Genomic DNA, 19,108 nt, shown 5'->3' on the forward strand with positions numbered 1-19,108 from the left:
AAAGTCAGACGCGCGATCACCCGGTGGCTTCTCACGTCTTAACAAATTGCTAAGCTAATGCTCCTCCACATGCTCCACCAACTTCCTTGTCCACTGCCGACATGCTGGCCCTCCTCTGATCAAAGCTACTGTGGCCATCTGCTGGCAACTACACCTCATTACAATTATTCTTTTCCAGCTCAATACTTGCTGGGGACTTGCATGAGGTTCTTCTACGTCCAGTGCATTAAAAACCCCCGCAAAACCTGAGTTAATTCGTGGATGGGGGCGAGTCGCATATATTAAATACCCGAGATAACCTGTGGAGGGGAATGAATGAGTTAAACATTTCTTGACAATAATATATTATGTGTCTAAACATGACATTTAGATTAATATTACATTTGTGGAATATGAGTTATGCAGCAAAATTTAGCCATTTTTATCCTTTTTTAGGTTGGCAGCCATTTTGTCACTTACAGTCGACTGAAGATGACATCACAGTTGCTCAGACGATCAATTCACCTGTTTTCTGAAGCTGAGCTGTGATTGGTTGTGGCAAAATGGCCTCATGATATTGATAAAAACTGCTGGATTTTGTTGTGCCTTTTTGATGGCTCTGACCAAGCCATTTCAAAATAAGATACTGCCTACGGCTTAACTCATATTCCACTAATGCAATATTAACCAGAATACCATATTTAGACTAGTGGTGCTGCATAGAACATATTGTCTTTTTTTTTTTTTTTGACTTCCACTTTAACTCAACCACATTGCACTCACTCCTTTATATATTGTTAATCTATTATTGCCTCAGACGATTTTTGTGTTTTGGATTGTGTGCGAAACCTCCACCTTGGTCTCTGTCACATGACTAAGATTCACCAATCTAATGGAGTTACTTGTGTTGTTTGATTCCATTTGACCAATAAAACGGCGCCAGTCATTCACACGACCGCACGCAAAGTTTCTGCGGCCTCACATTTTCAAAGTAACTCATTTTCATCAGAACAAAGACTCAGAGGTCATTATGTCGAACCAACAATCCTACTTGACGGCATGATGCTGGAAGACGTCAACTTATAAGTGCCTCGGCTCCTCATTCTTGGAGAACGGACAAGGCGCCGAGATTAACATTGGGATCAACCTTGCCCGATTGACCTTTGCACAACCAATAGGCCTGTCTGCCTGTCTTCTAAAATCCTGCCAACTTCAAAGTCAAAGTAGACCTGCTCCACCTCAGCGGACGAGACCCAAGTCCACGTCGCGCTCATGACTCTGCAGGCAGCATATTTAAGACTTACGCTGGCTTGTAAATGTCATCGTCATCATCACAGCGCCTCATCAGGCGACCTTGACTCCAACACGAGATTGTAAATCCTACGCTGTGCGCTCTTTCAGCTGTCACCGCCGAGGTCCAACACCCTTGCTCTGCTTTACTTCATTTGACACTGGCCAAGAAAAATAAGCAAAGGTTCTCTGTGGCACTCAAACCACGCTGCGTTGACAAGCTCTCTGGATGGCGGAGGGCGCCCCCCGGTGACGGAGCGCAGACTTGCTTGTGGTCCTCTTGCCGGAGCTTCCATAGTCAGGCAGGTTCTGCACAGCTAGACTTTCCAATCAAGTCTTTGCTCTAAATGTTCGGATGGATGGGTGGATGGGTAAACCTCCTGTAAAAGTGGCTTTCTGTTGGTCTCCTAAATGTCATTTATGCATCTGAATATTAATTTCTAATATTACTGTAGCAGGGCGGCACGGTAGTCGAGTGGTTAGCACGTCCGCTTCCCAGTTCTGAGGTCTCCGGTTCGAGTCCAGGCTCGGACCTTCCTGGGTGGAGTTTGCATGTTCTCCCCGTGCCCGCGTGGGTCTTCTCCGGGTACTCCGGTCTCCTCCCACATTCCAAAGACATGCATGGCAGGTTAATTGGGCGCTCCGAATTGTCCCTAGGTGTGCGTGTGCGTGTGGATGGTTGTTCGTCTCTGTGTGCCCTGCGATTGGTTGGCAACCAGTCCAGGGTGTCCCCCGCCTACTGCCCAGAGCCAGCTGAGATAGGCGCCAGCAGCCCCCGCGACCCTTGTGAGGAATAAGCGGTCAAGAAAATGTATGGATGGATTACTGTAGCAGCTTCTCAATGGTCTGCAGGTTGTTGCAGCATGTTGTATAGCATGTATAGTCACCTTGAAGATACCTGTTATAGTGTTGTAGTGTCATCTTTTACAGAGGAGCAACAACTCGGATATTTTGTACACAATTTATTTAAATAGCAAATCATGGCCTTAGAAACAGTACATCACAAGCAGTTGATCCAGTTTTGAGTTAACAATTTTCAAGATGAACATATGAATGGCAATAGTGTTTAAAACAAACAAAAAAACTTTACAAGTTCTTAAAAATGGTAACAGATTGAAGGCGTTGGTTTTATTTTGGTTGAACTGTTATTGCTCTCATAATTTGAAATGCAGAAGCAGCAAGCTGCAGTGGCAAAACATTCTGTTGGTGTGAAATATATTTGAGTCTTTGGGCCTTTACGTTTCACTTAAGAAGAAGTTGGAATGGCTTTAAAAGTAGAAAAGAGGCACAGTTGAAGAACTTGGTGGGATTCAACCTGAAATTTGCGGCAACTCGGCAAGGTGGACGCGGATGTGACTGGACATCAGCTGAATTCAGAACTCCTCCCCATCCTCTTCCTCATAGTAGCGATTTTGCTTGATCATTTCCTCCACGCTCAGCACCTCCAGCTCCGCCTTGTCGTCGGCCTCCTCGCCCTCAAAGAAGCCCACATCCTGCGGCGAGCGGCTGGCCTCCGCCTCTTCCTCCTGAGACGACTTCTCCACCGTCACCTGTTCCTCTTCCTCTTCGTTGTCCCCCGTCTGCTTCTGCAGCCAAGCTGAACCCACTTGGTCGACCTCGTGGTCGATAAGACGCTCGGGCTCGTCTTCTCCCTGCACCGCATCTTGGTCTCCCTTCTCCAGCAAGTCTTCGCCCTCCTCCCCGAAGCTGCTGTTGACATCTACGCAGCTGTCCTCCGTGGGCGTGCGGTTGTCCGGCGACGGCCCCCCGGGCTGCGGCTCCCTGCTCGGGGACTCCTCGGGTTCGGCGGCAGCTTGGCCCCCCTGCGTGAAGGCCATGCAGCGCTCTTTCATGGAGGAGCTCCTCCGGGAAGCTTCCTTGGCTTGTTCGGGCAGCGAGAAGGAGACGACGTCGTCGGCGTTGACTTCAGGCGTCGGCGGCCAGGAGATTTTCAGCCTGCGCGCCTCCGCCGGCTTGTCGCTCTTCTCTGGGGTTCCTTGTCCCAGGGCCTCCATGGTGGCGGTCAGGACGTTGACCTTGGCGAGCGGGGACTCCTCCACGTTGGGGCTGGTCAGCTCAGAGCCCTGGCAAGAGGGGCTCTTGGTGACCTGCGGCAAAGTGGTCGACGGGGCGCCAGTCTCGCCTGCCTCGCCTTTGCTCTCCCACAACTCCTTGTGGGGCCGGTGGCCGAAGCCCTCGTCGTAGTTCCCCTTGGCCTTGAAGAGCTGGCTGAAGTGTGGCTTGCAATACACGTTGTTGTGCAGGGAGGCGTAGTTGAGCAAACTAGACGGACAAAAGACAACAATATGATGCCTTCAACCTACACAGTAAATTTTGTAGAGTCCATTTTGTTCTGAACAGTCGATTTGGTTCCATTCTAAACAGAGTACAGGGAGTCCCGAGTTAAGACTTTACAACGGTTGTGCCCTGTCCTCCATTTTGGCTCCTCGTCCACCATAGAGCCCGCAGTGTTTTCCCCTCGTCCGCTATTTAGCCCTTAGCTAGTGCTAGCGCTTGTCCACTTGTGGAAGTATCTTTGGCTTTTCACCCTCTTTTTTTTCCACATCAGAACCCCCCCACCCCCCCACCCCCCCACCCAGCTTCTTATTATTATTATTATTAGTAGTAGTAGTAGTATTATTTTATGTACAGTATTTTAGATATTTTGTGCCAATTATTTTGATGTAAATATTGCTGGGTTAATTTGACTTAAGTCATCGCTAGCGTCGGAACTCGTGTTCTCCCTGTAAAATTTACACTCGGAAGAGAGTAAAATAGTCAGAGTAAATTTTACTCAAAGTATTTTTACTGTGCACGAGAGAATTGGCCTTTCCCGTGACAAAAAACGAGTAAAGTTTTTTCACTCAAAAATTCCAACATTTTACTAGTTTATTATTATTTTAAAAACTTTACACAAGGGTTGAGGGACAAACTCACATCCTTCAGCTTGGGAGACTGCCACTCTACCACCTGAGCTATGCCACTCCTACTGTTTGCTAATATCCAAAATGAGATTTAAAAACAAAACAAAAAAAACATCGGGATTTGGTCTTGAGGTAGGAAGATTCCAGCTGACGAGTGGTATACTAACACACAGTAGGAGCAGCATGGTCTCCAAACCTGGATTTGCGGGTTTGTTCCTCAACCCTTGATTGACTTTTTTTTTTTTTAATAAACTAGTTAAATTTAGTCAAAATCTCTCCTTGCCAAATTGACTTTACTCTGGGTGAAAAATCTATAATGTTTTTTTTCATGTGATAGGCAAATTCTCTCGTACACACTAAAAATACTTTGAGTAAAATGTACTCAAAATATTTTACTCTCTTCCAAGTGTAAATTCTACTCTGTTTAGTGAGGGAACAAATAGACACTGTTTAAAGTCAAATTTACTATGTAGTCTTACAAAAAAAAAAAACAATCCCTGCAAATGAGATCAACACTGCTGCAAATTGCAAAAAATGTGTGAAGAATTAAAAGGTACTCGCGATCGATGCTTGTCCCGCCTCCTCACCTGAGTTTGGTGTTGCAGTGGCAGCAGCGGAAGCAAGCGCTGTGGAAGACGTGCTGATTGGCCACCAGCCTCTCCAGCGGGTACACCGTCTTCTGGCAGGAGATGCACACTTCTCGCACCGGCAGGTGGAAATTCTGCTTAGGGCATCCAGTTACATACGCGGGAGTGTGAGTGGATTGTGTAGGTGTGTGTTTGGTGTACGAGACTCACCCTTGGAGTTTTGGCTGGAGAACAGGAAGCGGCATTGCTGGCACCTGTGGCAGCAAATTGACATTTAGGTCATTTAAACACTGGGTGGTGCTATTTAGCAGCTGAGACTTTCAGAAATCACAAATCATTCAATCTGGGTGGGATGCGTAGGGAATTCTGGTAAAAGTCTCAACACTGTCAGGATTCTTCCAAATCGCCCAAATCATTGCCTGTTCTCAGTCACTCTTTTATTAGCTGTATGTGTGTTGTGATGCTATTTGAATTAATAGTTGAAGGTAAATAAATACAGAAATGCATTACCGTTGTTCTCTGCATTCAAACTTTTTCTGTTTGGCGGCTCAGACTCTGGACTCTAATGAGAGGAAAAGAACTTGTGTCATGTGTTGCTGACCCAAAATTCATCATCGTAAGCCTGTACAGGCTGAGCTCACCATGTCCAGGGAGAAGGGCGGGACGTTCTCCTTCTGACTGCCACCAAATGTTTCTTGCACGTCAGTCTGTAAGAAATGACTCATGTTAATGGACTCTTTTTCTTCTTTTTACATGGAGAATATACAATACTCACGTTGACCGGGGTGGTATCCTGTTTGGAGATGGCTGCCTGGTAGAGGGCCATCCTGTCTCGGAGGGGAGTCGACTCCGCCAGACTTCCGTCTGTTGCAAATGCAAGACAACACATTCAAGGTGAGGAAAAGCAGCTTCTGCTTGTTCCACTTCATTATTTTGTCGGCAAACTATTCGCCCCTGAGAATTATGGGTGATTTTGTCAACTCGGCACTTTCCCACTTTCCGAAATACTGTAGTGTCTGACATCCCTTTTACACGACATGTGAATTGCTTGTATTATTAGTATTTTATTATTATTATTATTATTATTAGTAGTAGTAGTAGTAGTAGTAGTAGTAGTATTTTAGACTAGTATTATTTTATATTACTAGTATTATTTTACGTGATGTTGCTCTTTAAAAAAATAAACAGGGGGTCCCACGGGGTTCCAGGACCACTTTTATATGTAAATAAGATCTGTGTTGTGTATGTAAGTCGTTTATTTAAAAAGACGCACCAACACGGAATGGGGACCATTTTAAATAATGCATCAAATCAAATTTTCCCCACTTCAGTGGTGGTGTCAGAAGCTCCTTTTATACTTCTTGCACAAGCGGCAATTTTCCAACTTTTTGTGTCACTCTTCAATGGAAGGCCCACCACACACTGAGTAGCACGGCTGAAACCCAAGTGAACTTTCAGGCAGTACTGTTAGCCGCTGGTTTTTCTGTTGGTTAATCGGCAATGTAGAATATTATGAGCCAAAATGCACAGTGGGCGCAGGCCATCATAGCAAAGCGAAAGCAAAGCGTGAGAGGTGCAACAATTAATCGTTTGTGAAATGCATCAACAACCATTTAGAAAGGTGATTGTTTGGAGGCCTTGCTGAACTTAACATTGTCTAAATCCTATAAAGTTTCAAGCCTCTCGTTCATAGTATTCTTTGATTTTTTATTTATTTATTTTTTTTAAAAGACTTGATTTTACGTCCATTTTTTGACCAATGCTACAGACCAAACCAGGAACTGAATCATCAATTTGTTTGTGCATTTTCTGGCCTCTCAAACTGATAGAATGTCAGTTTTTTTCATGAAGAGATAAGTTATTTTTATTAAATTCATCAATAATAAATAAATAAATAAATAAATAAATAACAGATTATTCAAATTAGGGCTGCACAATATATCGAAAAAATATCGATATCGCGATATTGGGCCTTGCAATATGCATATCGCAAAGGCATGCAATAAGTTTTATATGGAATTTTATGCTTTTTATATGAATTTGACCAGTCAGATGCTAACTGAAATGTGCATCGCCATTCAATATTTGAAAATGATCAAGAGATAATTACAATTAATTAACTAAGATTGCATTAAGGTTGCTTATTTTGCCACATGAAAAATGTTTTTCTTTCATTAGGTAATAAAAATGTAATTTCTTTAGGTACATGTTAAATATCGCAATAATATCGATATCGCTATGTTCAGCAAGTATATCGCATATCGCATGTTTTTCCAATCTCGTGCAGCCCTAATTCAAATAATAGTTAGCCCTATTGTGGCAAAAACACACTGAGCTGCGATCGTTTCGTTGTTACGGCTCTGATGCAAGCGTGTCGTGTGTTAAATAGACTTAAAGTTGCATATGTTGCATTCAGGCGAACATGTTTAAGCACAGTTTGATGACGTACCCCCAAGATGTTGCTCCATGACGGTCGTATTGGTATCCACACCGTTTGCTTTGCTTGGCTGCTCTCGAGACCCCTGGTAAGAAAACAGCCGGAAAATAAAATAGGAGGCAATTAAACACAAGGCAGAGATCAAAACAGTGCTTGTGAGGTTGTCCAGCATGGCACAATCCCTTCACGCCTCAACATCCACATTTAACGTTCATCAGGGGAATCCAAGTGCAAAGCCAGTCTTTAGTCTGCGTTGGTGTCCCCACAACTTTAATCCCCTTAATGAGCTCAGAAAGGCCAACAGACGAGCCTGTCTGATCGGCGCAAGACAAAACACACTGCGCACGTCTCATCAAGCATGACATCACATCACAGCATAGTGAATAAAAGTACAGTATCCTTTGAAATGATGATATAGGAATGAATGATGGGAGTTTTATGGTTTTGTTGCAGTGTTTGGGGCACAAAATTTAAAATATGATCGAACTGTTGGAATAGAGTAGCTAAGATAGGTTTGGGTTGGGTTTGCTGTATTTATTAACAAAAAAAAGCCTGAAAAAAAATAAATAAAAAAATAATAAAAATTAAAAAAAAGTCAGCCGGCCTCAACAAGTTGTAGAAGTTCACAAAAAAATGCAGAGAGCAGACACAAGATGATACTGTTCAGGAGGGTTGTGTTTGTTGCAGAAGCTGGAACAGATGAAATGCTTGCAGGCCTTTGCCCTCACTTGATCAAGGTGGAATGGAACGTTCCACGAGCTTGGGCTTGTTTTGTCTACCATCAACAATCCTGTAACAAAATGCCCCGTTGTAGCTCAGGCTCATCAAGTGACAATCACGCTCGCCTTATTACATTTGAATGTTTACATTGTTTAAGTTAAATTGAGTTGGCTCTTTTTAATTGATCTGATTTAATTATTACCGGTAATTATTTATTGTATTAATAATAATAATAATAATAATAATAATAATAATAATAATAATAATAATTGTAATAAGAATAATAAATAATATATATATATATATATATATATATATATATATATATATATATATATATATATATATATATATATATATATATATATATATATATAATTATTATTATTAGTGATGTCAAAGTTAAAGCGTTAACTACTTAATCAAAAAAAAAATAATCAAATTATCATCTATTATCTCAGACTAATCACACTTAATTTTGACCTCAGATGATCCTTTCGTGATCCTTTAGCTAACAGCGGATGGTTACATAAAAGGTAGCACAGGTGGTGTTTGAGCAGTAAACATAACTACATGCATTAAAGTGAAGCATTTAACAAATGTTTGCGTATGACATTCAGAATATTTGTTCATGTCAAACTATCGGGGTCATTTTTTCCATTTTATATTATGCAAGTAATTAACTGATTAGGAAAAGGAGGAGGAGCGTGTCGAGTGGATCAAAAAATCAAAATAATTAACACATAACATGCTCTTTAAATTTGGCAGGCAAAAAATGTTGACGAAAAAAGCCTTTTTAATTAAGCAATTAATCGTGATTAATCAAAATTCTAAGATGTGATTAATTTGATTAAAAAATGTAATCTTTTGACAGCTCAAATTATTACATAATTAATTACTTGATCTGATTTTTTAGTTAATTGATCAATACCTCAAGTGCACTATTGCAATGTTTGATTTTAGTCAGTCAAGTAGCCAATCAGGTACGATGGTGGAAATTAGGCCTGGGTGATTATTGACATTAGAGTTATTAGGGCTCAAAAAGCAACCACTGCAAGAACAAGAATGTGAACTGAAGAAGTCCCAAATCACTCCCAAACTACCTCCATGGTAATGGATCAATCCCCACGGGTGGATTATGTTCCACAGGCCGAGGGGGCAGCTTAGAGGAAGAACCAACAGATGTTGGGGGTGGGGGGTGGCGGGGGGTCTCCCGGACACACGAGGAGGGGGTGTAAACATGTGGCCAGCCTGATGTAAACACGCACATGGTCGCTCAGGAGGGTGCATCAATGGGCCAGACAAAGAATCTGCCGCTAATCTTGATGCTCACGTACAGACACGCGCAGTCTCTCGCACGCGACTAAATCAAGACAACAAACTGGGCTCGCATTAATCAAGCCTTCCAAAAACAAAGACCAAGTAGGAAAACGATGAACTATTTGGGCCCCAAAGAGCCACACGTGAACTTGGCAACTTTGACAGGCGGCTTTCGTTAGTACAACAACAAAGCAGGAAAACTTGCAAGACAAAACAAAAGAACTCATGTTAATTTAGCTACTACCTCGTTGGCTCTTGTGAAGAGAAACAATGACTGACACGGCGCGGATGTTCAGGCAAGGCGGCGCACGACTCCGGCGGGTCCAGACGCAGACTGAGCGGGCTAGCCTAGACTTGCTCATGACACACAGAAGGGATGAATGAGGGCTGGAGCGGACCCCCCCCCCTCCCGGGTACCCTACGGGGGGAGGGTGGTGCAATGGGGACAGGGAGCAGGTGCAATCAGTGGGATAAGAAGGCAAAGGCGGGGGTTCATGCTGGATGGTTTGTGGGATAAAAAGGGGAGGAGGGGAGTTGAAGGGGCTTAATCAAGCGGGTCTGTATGAGGTTTCCATGATGCCAAACAAGAGCAAGGCGTAGCTACTGTGGAAACTCATTTACAGAGGCGGTTGACACAAGTCACTTAACTCAAGTTGGACTGAAGTCACGACTTTTAGGACTTGAAACTTGCTGGGTTAAAACTTCTGAATGACTCCGACTTGACTTGGACTTAAACAACATACATGAGAAGTCTCTGTTTATTTTTAAACCCACCAACAAGGAAGTTACGCCAATAGATGGTCAAACGTTAACCAAACCAGATGGCAGTCTTGAATTGTGAGCAAAAAATTTTTTAGATACAAGCAACTTATCTTGTCAGGGAACAACTCACTTCACCCAGCAACACTGTCAAATAGTGAATTGTTGAATAAAGACGCTTCAAGCTGTTCAGTTCTGCTCTCTTACTATAAATTCTATAAGTATTTCATTTTCTTAAAAGAAAAAAGTAGGTCAGCATTTTATGTACCCTGTTCCCTTAGTGTTCAAATGAAGTCCTGAACTGTATTGGTGGCCCAGAACCTTAGCTCATTGGTAAAGCTTTGTGCTGCCAAAACGGAGGGAAAAGGATCGATCCTGGCTTGCCCCATTAAAAAAATCTATTTTACATTACATTGGCCAGTACCAGTGATTGGGCAGATTAGATGGGCATGGCAACACAGAGGCTGAAATCTGATTGGACAAAAGAACAATCTAACATCCACATACTGGAAGCACGGCAGCCAATGAGAATGCAACCAAATGAACACAATTGACTGTTGGGAAAATATTGATAACATTTCCATGGAACAAATATTCGAATTTGGGTTGTGCTTGTAATAGTTCAGGCCAGCACAGAAGGCCTCACTTGCTAGGTTTCGCATGTCACTCAATGGCTTCTCTTTCCAGGCCTGACAATGGGGTGACAGGAAGGATGGGGAAGGGGGAGGGGCATATTTGGATAAGACTTGGAAGGAGACGGCGGGATTAAAGGGTTAACAAAACGTAGAGGTTGAGACTGGGGATGAGGAGTGCGTGCGTGTTGGGGGGAGTTTTGGCACACGTGACTGATGAGGTGAGCTTTGATGAGGTTGAAGATCAGCTGATGTCATGAGCACACAACATGACATCATCGCTCTAACAAAGACGCACAGCGGGCGCCGTTGTGCGAACTCCTCCGCCCTCGCGTCCAATTGACCGTATTGAGTCCTTTCATGCCGTTTCAGCCTTTCATAATCACTAAACTATGCAATAAAATTGCTTTTACAAGGCCTCTGCGCTTGTGTACTACCTACATAATCCAAGCGGTGTGCTCGGACAACAGCCAATTTAATATCACGAATGTGCCGGTTTCAGGCTTTCAAAGACCTTTTTTTTTTTTTTTATTGTACAAAATCATCGCACTGATACCCAAATCTGGACTTTATAACCGCACTAGAAATTTCACCTCTAATTTGTTTCTGTTGCCAGAAAAATAAAAGCTAATATTTTCAAAACTATTAGTAATTTGGCATGCTTGCTTTTCTTTGTATGGACTTTTTTTTAATTCTGCTTGTGGATAGGGTTAGTACTGCAGTCATCACTATAAATTATTGAGTTACATCATTAAAAAAGCAGATATACCGTATATATTTTTGCTATTTTGCTATTCAAAGTCAGTTGACCATACATTGGTCACACGTATATACTATATAATGCTAAACTCATATAATTTTCTTCACCTCGAAAATCAGTTGACCACATTTGAATCATGGACAACCTTTTTTTTTTCATTATACGTTTAGCTAGTCGACTGTTCTAATGCGTACTTGGCCCAGCACGATTGGTTGCGCTCAAGTCCATGTGAGCAAGACGTGTCATCCGATCAGTTTTGTGAATGTCCGTGTCAGTTTTTCATGAAAACGTCCACCATCTAACGAGCTCCTCTCATGAGTTGTTCGTGATAACCTCCACCGTGCACAATAGAAATGAACAAAATTAGAAATAATCCAGTGAGAAAGTCAATGCGAGCATGTCTTAAAATTCATGTTATGCTTTTCTTGTAAACTAATAATAATTCTCACCATGTTTAAACGAAATAAAAGAATTAAGAAACATCTAAGTCAAAGAGGTTCACGTCATTATTCATCTCACTAGTTATTGATGACCACCATCATCAGAACGACAGATAAGAGCTCAATAATCCATTGGTTAACAAAGTCATGGCACACCTCAACAGAATACAGCGTGAAGGCGGGTCAAGTAGTAGTACATACAAACATGGGTCTTATAAAACAAGAACCATCAAGTTATAAAATGTTGCTTTCAAGTTTTCAAGTCAACAGTAAGGAGAAATTTGTGGAGAAAGTGTGCAAGCCTACAGGCTTGTTTTTTTTGTGTGCATGTGATGTGTTTTGTTCTGATCTCAAGTTGAAGTACAACTGCCGATCGTGTCGAAGCAGGCTGCCGCTGTGCTCAACTTAATACAAAGACATTCCTGATCCAAAGATAAGACGAGAAAAAAAGGTCACATGAGCGGACAGGCCAACATTCCTAAGCGCGGCGGATCTTCGCTTGTGGGGGGGTTCACGCCAAGCTTTCTATCAAGATGATTTAAGCCCGTGCTTCCTTTCAAACGCAAAACTTGAGTGACTTGGTCACGTTATTCTGTTTTTTTACACCAAGATCCAAATGAGTTTTTGACTGTTACTGGCTGTTGATGAAGTTGAGTCCATACTCACTGTCTTGGAATGAAAAGGCCCGTCGGTACGGGTGTGTTGAAGTCCTCAGTGGTCGCTAATTTGCACTCATCATCTGGCTAGAACTGTGCAGCAGGCGTCATGTCCTTTATGATGACGCGTGATGGCTTAAAGACACACGCTGCAGCTTGAATGCTTTCAACCGCTCTTACCTTTTGTTGACATAATAAGGAGTGACTACATTGATGATGAGCACTCATTATGCGTGGTCATGTGACCCTGGGCTATTTTAAATGGGCTTTTATTCAGTTTATGGCTGTAATTGCCTACTTGTGCTTGTGTTTTAGCTTACACTAATCCCCCACTATATCTTCATCCCACTCTATAGAGCATTCTACTTTAAACAATTTTTTATTGACATGTGTTTACAATGTGTTTAAAAAGTCTGTTTAAAACGTTTCAATGTAATTGCAGTGTGTGGCAGGGATATTTAAAGACGTAAATAAACTTTTTGTATAACAAATGCTCGCCTATAATGCAAGAGAGTTTGGAACATGACTCTTGCAATAAATGGGGATCATTGTACTTTGGTTAGTGTTAACCATTATTCAGCTAAAAACTCACAGCTTACTACCAAATGAAAATGTCACCAAAAATATGTACAGTAGGCCTGATCTGGTGGCTGAGGTTTGCTGTACAACATACGGCATACAACCGGACCTTTAGAGAGTTTAAGCAATGACAATAGTTTTGGTTTCTGTTTTCATCCTTCTTGGCCAAGAATGTAAAAACACACAAGGGATAGGTCTACTGTGAGCTACACGAGTGTTGCACTAGCAAGCAACGATGACAAACAAAGGACGTGTCACATTAATATAAGCAATATGCTTCTAGTACGAATATCTTCTTTTGTATGGGATTTTTTTACTACCTCCTGTAGCCACTATTGCTGCTGAAATGCTACACATTTACCATTTGTGAGTCGCTTAGCGTAGCTTAGCTTAGTTTAGTTTAGTAAATGAGAGTTTAAACCAGGGGTGTCAAACATACGGCCCGCGGGCCGGATCAGGCCCGCAAATGGGTTTAATCCGGCCCGCGAGATAATTTTAAGTAAAAAAATAAAAAAAAAACTTAAAAATTTGTAATGTCCGACTAATTAATCAGCCAGCCACAATCAAAACATATAACTTTGTAATTTCACAAGCAGTCCTCAGATGACCAATGCAACTTGTCCAGGGAATCGTCGTCCGGGATGTCATTATTTTACACACAACTTTAACTACAGTTTGTTTAATTATTATTATTATTTTTTTGTAATCATACACAAACATAAATGTGTTAAATACGACACAAATTCAATTACTGGTAACACAAATAGATATGACAAGGATAAACGTCCTTATAACATCATTAACTGCGCCATGCAGTGCATTCTGGGAACAATATATATGCAAAACAGGTCGATTTCACACATCCAGAATGTATACCGGCAAAGTGTTGCTGTGTTCTATTTGCATTTGTGTTATTTTTCGAAAAAATATGATTACAATTGAGCTCCGTAATTTAGGTCTGGTCTACGAAAATCTGCGTATAAATGACAGCAATTGTTTTTAAGTTATATACCGTTATTTTTCTGATGCGGCCCACTTGATAATATATTTTCCTCCATGCGGCCCCTAAGCTAGCGTGAGTTTGACACCCCTGCTTTAAACTGTTGTTAGCTAAGGTTAGCTCGTCTATCAATCATCATCAGTTCTGGACTTTGCAGCTAGTGAATGAATGTACTTGTTATCTGTTTAGTTTGTTTAATAAAGCTAGTCCACCAGCAGCTAGCAGGCCTAGCTTTGGTATGCTATAATCAATTAGCTAATGATTATGCAGTTAAGCAAAGCAGTGCAGCTTTGCAGTAGACACATTCCACGTTGTTTTCTTTATTTTTCAAGTGTGAAATGATCGCACTTAAAGCATTCTGTCTTTTGTGTACTTGTGCTTTCTGCCTCGTACATCTTGCTACGTCAGTCTGCAAGGAGGATGGTACGTATGGAAAAATAATCATACAATTCATCAAAAAATAAAATAAAATCTCTAAAATTAGACATCCATCCATTTTCTTGACCACTTATTCCTCATAAGGGTCGCGGGGGGTGCTGGAGCCTATCTTAGCTGGCTCTGGGCAGTAGGCGGGGGACACCCTGGACTGGTTGCCAGCCAATCGCAGGGCACACAGAGACGAACAACCATCTACATTCACAAGCACACCTAGGGACAATTCGGAGCTCCCAATTAACCTGCCATGCATGTCTTTGGAATGTGGGAGGAGACCGGAGTACCCGGAGAAGACCCACGCAGGCACGGGGAGAACATGCAAACTCCACCCAGGAAGGCCGGAGCCCGGACTCGAACCCGAATCCTCAGAACTGTGAGGACATGCTAAAATTAGACATGTAACATTTAAAAATCTAAGATATAGTGAAACTTCAACACTATATTTTTTAAATTTATATGGCAAGGGGCAACTGTATACTGAAATCATCCATCCATCCATTTTTACTTACTCCTCACAAAGGTCGTGGGGGTGCGGGAGCCTATCCCAGCTGGCTTTGGGCAATATACTGAAATAATGTTGATCAAATTTCTCAGTAATAGACTTAACAGATTTGAACACAAAACAAGCTTATTCTGTTGTGTGAATGACAAAATGTCCATCACAATTTGATATGTTGGGCAGGAGCTAAGTTTAGCCCAGTTTGTAAGTGGAAGAACTCGGCGATGGTGCATTTATATTTTTATTTTGAAATCAAATCATCTGTAATTTATTTTTGAAGAGTATAAGATGAAATGTGAGAGGTGGTCGAGCTTTTTAGTGGTCGTACCAAGGATATGTAATGATCTTCCGCTGAACATCAGCTCAATTCACTTCCTCTTTTGAAAAACTCAATTCTTCTTACTCTCATTGAACCCGGCTTGAGAATTGACTTTGTTACTGTTTTTATGTTTAGTTTACTGCGCCTTTTTACTGTGTTATTCTTTTATTTTCTTATTATTTGTTGTCTACTTTGTGCCTTTTTCTTCAATTTGTGTGCAGCACTTTGGTGGACTGTGTTGTTTTTCGGATTTAATTGGATTGGATGAGTTTTAAATGATTTTAAACTGTTTAGTGCTCATTGTATCCTGTATTTATGGTTTAAATTGTTTATAGGAAATTATTTTTAAAAAATCAGTAGGGTGCAGTCAATTACAATTTATCTTTTTGCGGAAGGACTGGGTCTCTGCCCCCTTTGAACACTGCCCACCTAAAAGCTTCATAATGACTTCTTCATGTTTGGTTTCCATCACAAACGACGATGTCACACTTGCGAGTGTCCCAACTTTAGATTTTGCAAGACACGCATGACAGCAGGTCCAACGCGACACCCGTCATGCTCCACTTTCGAGCATTAGCACCCCTTTTGGAGCATAAAGCGAGAAGCCGTCAGCTGAGGGAAGGATGGCGAGGGGAGAGCGCAGCATGTGACGAGGGGCGTGACTTGCCTCCGAGGCTTTTTGACAACAAGCAGACTCATTGACTCAAACCAAAGCGTGACCCTTCAGCAGCACGGAACTAAAGGCAAAGTTGTTGACTTGCTTTGCAGCTGGGTTGAACCGTGGTGCAAAGCAATTAAGTTGTCGTGTGTTCCCAGTCCTTGTGGGGACGACTCACCTGGTCCGCCTCCCCCTTCTCGAAAATCATCTTCAGGTCATTGATGGGAATGCTCGGCCTTTCCAAATCGGGCACCTCTGCGAGCGCTCCTTCCCGCTCGTCCGCAACTGTGCTGGCCTTGGCTTCCATATCCGTCTGCTCCTGATGGGCGCTGCCAACTTGATGCTGCGGTCAAGCTGGTCCGGTGGTTTCTGGATCTGGGACCTCACGTTGGCCAACCGCTCAGGCTCCCACTGCAAAGGGACGACTGTGAAGATTCTGCCACATAGAGAGATGAAATATTTATGAGACACAAGGAACACAATGTCAACCTAAAACCTTTCATCCAGAAACCAGACAATACCAGAAAGTGTTCAAGTGTTAACAAATTAACCGAGAAGTGGCACAGAACTGACAAAAGTTGACTTTTTGATTTCTTGTGTTCAGACAAATATTTTTCGAGTAAAGAGAAGTTGTGTGACCTGGCTGACAATTTGCGTTTCTGAAACTATTAGCCAGGTCACACAACTTCTCTTTTTTTTTCTGAACACAAGAAATGTAAAAGTTATCATCAAAGAAGGCATGATGAAGAAAATGGATTGATGAAACTTTGGCTACATTTTTCCTGACAGACTCCAGATGTCTCACCAGATGATGACTCACCATTTTTTAGGCAACACAATGAGAGTTACGAGCTGCCTTCTATATGTGGCGCATGTTTTGAGCCCATAAAGACACATTGATAAAGGCTAGAGACATTTGAAGCACAACTTAAGGGAAACTTTGTCAGAGGGGGAGGGTACGACAGGGGGTAAAAAGACAGGAAACAACTGCGCAAAAAGACAAAGAGCAATTCAGAAGGCAAGGGTGTGCTGGATGCGCTTGGAAAGTAGGAAGGGAAGAAAAGACTTTTAGCCAAAGAAGAAGTTAAAACCTGAGGAGGGTCTGGAGACCCGGCGGTCCGCTGGTGTGATCGAGCGTCGGCCAGCCGGCGGGAAAGGCCACAAGACGCTCCAGATGTGAGAGCAAGGAGAAGTGATCAGTACCTATCCCACCCCCTACGAGAGAGAGAGGGAAGGAAGGAAACCGGCAGTGAGGGAGGGACCTAAGGGGGCGGGGAGGATGAGAAAATCAGAAACAGAGGTGGTCAGTGAGGGCAAAAAGGGAAAATAAGTCCAGGAAATGAGGAGGGTGGTGGACTGCTACAATCCTCCGTGGTGGCAAACAAAACACAACCTTAACCTGCGTTCACGTCGGATTGATTCAACAGTTGCCGTCCTCTCGTCTATTCCGCCTCTTTGCACATTCTGTCAGTCAACAGCCAAACTGGAAAGTGGCAAATGTTCACCTATACAGTTTCCTTCTTGTCGGCATTTCCCGCCTCTGCTGACATCTGGTACCTGACCAACAAGTCAGCGGTCAGCACAAGTCATGACAAAGAAAGGAGACTCAAAACAATCGCCAGGATAACATTAATAGCTAATATAAACGCTTCACAATTTTTTATAGCAACATGACAAGTGGTTGCATCTTCTAATAAAAACAAAACAAAACATGGAACGAGCACTTAAAACGCTTCTAAAATCCCCCAGAACCAAAAAATGCACAGAAATCTATTGATGATGACCAACATATGATTTATTTATCCATCCATCCATCCATCCATCCATCCATCCATTTTCTTGACCGCTTATTCCTCACAAGGGTCATGGGGGTTGATTTATTTATTTATTCTTTAATTGCTCATCTCACCAGTAATGTTTCTTTAGTGATGTTCACATCGAGTTTGTAGGGCATGTGACGCATTTCGAAACATCACAATAATTTTCACAAGTCGACTTCTCGGAATTTCAGCCTGTAGAGCTTTCTGGTGCATATTTTGAACTGGAACTTGACAACCAGTCAGAGATTGGCGCTTTTCCAGAAAAAAATCTACTTATCTACTTAGACAGTTTTATTTGAAGCAGTTTATGACCACATCGCGTTAAAACGTTCCCCAAAAAAAGACTCAAAATAATCCATCCAGCAGAGGGTGCTATTTCCCATCATGGCGGCTACCTGAGCTCGAGGAATGATTCTGTTGAATACTCATTCCACAAACGAAAAATTAATCAGAACATCATTTTGTTTTGTTTTTAAATATAGTGCTGGCACATATAACGTATACTTGTATAATATATATATATATATATATATATATATATATATATATATATATATATATATATATATATATATTAAGGGTGTCACGATTTCGATTTTTTATCGAAATCGATCGAAATTACGTCACGATTTCGAGCATCGAAATAGAAGAGAGGACACACGATTCGATGCCCCCCCCCCCGCGCCCGCCGCCACCGCCGCCACCGCCACCTCCCAGGAAAGCAAATGAGACGCAGCCATTCAGCTACTAGCTAACGGCACTTGTTAGCTGACTTCTCCTGCAGTCATGATGGCAAGCGCGGACAGACACAGCAATGGTGCTTCAAGCCGCTCCCGCTTCTCTCGTCACCAGTTTGGAAACATTTTGCGTTCCCGGTGAGTTATGTCGACAACGTTCACGTTGTCGATAAAAAGACCACAGTTGCAAGATATGCTATGTGCGCGTACTGTACTCGGCCACGGTGTTACGCCCGGCTCGTCAAGGGGAAGGGAAGTAACACAATAACAGAAAATATAGAGTATATAAACACGGGTCGACTTTAACATCTGAGTAGTTTTAATTGAAATTTCAGGCAGGGGTTTGACAAGGGAGTGAAAGTGGAAGGTGAACAAATAATAACCGCATTTGACAGAACTGACAGAACGGAGGAGAAACAACAGTAACCAATAGGGGTATAATACACGGATACACAATAGCGTCGCGCTGGCACAGTCGTCCAATCGGAGTGTCGCGCTGGCACAGTCGTCCAATCGGAGTGTCGCGCTGGCACAGTCCTCCAATCAGAGTGTCGCGC

General features: G+C 42.4%; 1 protein-coding gene and 1 long non-coding RNA gene across 5 annotated transcripts in view; one reads left to right on the forward strand and one right to left on the reverse strand.

Annotated features, from left to right (window-relative positions):
- LOC144013895 (uncharacterized) overlaps window positions 1-19,108 on the forward strand; it is a 59,962-nt gene that overhangs the window by 38,270 nt on the left and 2,584 nt on the right. For both annotated transcript variants that reach the window (XR_013282360.1, XR_013282359.1), the window contains exon 3: window positions 5,540-5,674. This is a non-coding gene — a long non-coding RNA (uncharacterized LOC144013895). The remainder of the gene's footprint in view (window positions 1-5,539; window positions 5,675-19,108) is intronic.
- On the reverse strand, window positions 2,217-17,246 carry LOC144013893 (LIM domain and actin-binding protein 1-like). Of its 3 annotated transcripts, XM_077513249.1 has the most exons (9): window positions 17,086-17,246; window positions 16,173-16,430; window positions 7,230-7,302; window positions 5,556-5,644; window positions 5,422-5,487; window positions 5,291-5,342; window positions 4,991-5,034; window positions 4,781-4,914; window positions 2,217-3,552 (listed from the first exon to the last, which is right to left on the reverse strand). In XM_077513249.1, exons 2-9 carry the CDS (start codon window positions 16,299-16,301, stop codon window positions 2,643-2,645), a joined length of 1,497 nt encoding a protein of 498 aa, XP_077369375.1. In that variant the 5' UTR covers window positions 16,302-16,430; window positions 17,086-17,246; the 3' UTR covers window positions 2,217-2,642. The 3 variants fall into 3 exon arrangements, with proteins under 3 accessions (XP_077369375.1, XP_077369376.1, XP_077369377.1); XM_077513250.1 differs by lacking the exons at window positions 16,173-16,430; window positions 17,086-17,246 and adding an exon at window positions 12,515-12,675; XM_077513251.1 differs by lacking the exons at window positions 16,173-16,430; window positions 17,086-17,246 and adding an exon at window positions 9,502-11,161.

This window comes from Festucalex cinctus, chromosome 2, assembly GCF_051991245.1.
Source record: "Festucalex cinctus isolate MCC-2025b chromosome 2, RoL_Fcin_1.0, whole genome shotgun sequence".
Lineage (NCBI taxonomy): Eukaryota > Metazoa > Chordata > Actinopteri > Syngnathiformes > Syngnathidae > Festucalex > Festucalex cinctus.

What these genes read in the sequence shown, in the direction of transcription:
- LOC144013893 (XM_077513249.1), bottom strand. Translation starts at nt 16,301, where the DNA reads ATGGAAGCCAAGGCCAGCACAGTTGCGGACGAGCGGGAAGGAGCGCTC. An exon ending in AGAAGGGGGAGGCGGACCAG is followed by an intron (nt 7,303 to 16,172) that starts GTGAGTCGTCCC and finishes TTTTCTTACCAG; the next exon opens with GGGTCTCGAGAGCAGCCAAG. An exon ending in TTTGAATGCAGAGAACAACG is followed by an intron (nt 5,035 to 5,290) that starts GTAATGCATTTC and finishes TTGCTGCCACAG; the next exon opens with GTGCCAGCAATGCCGCTTCC.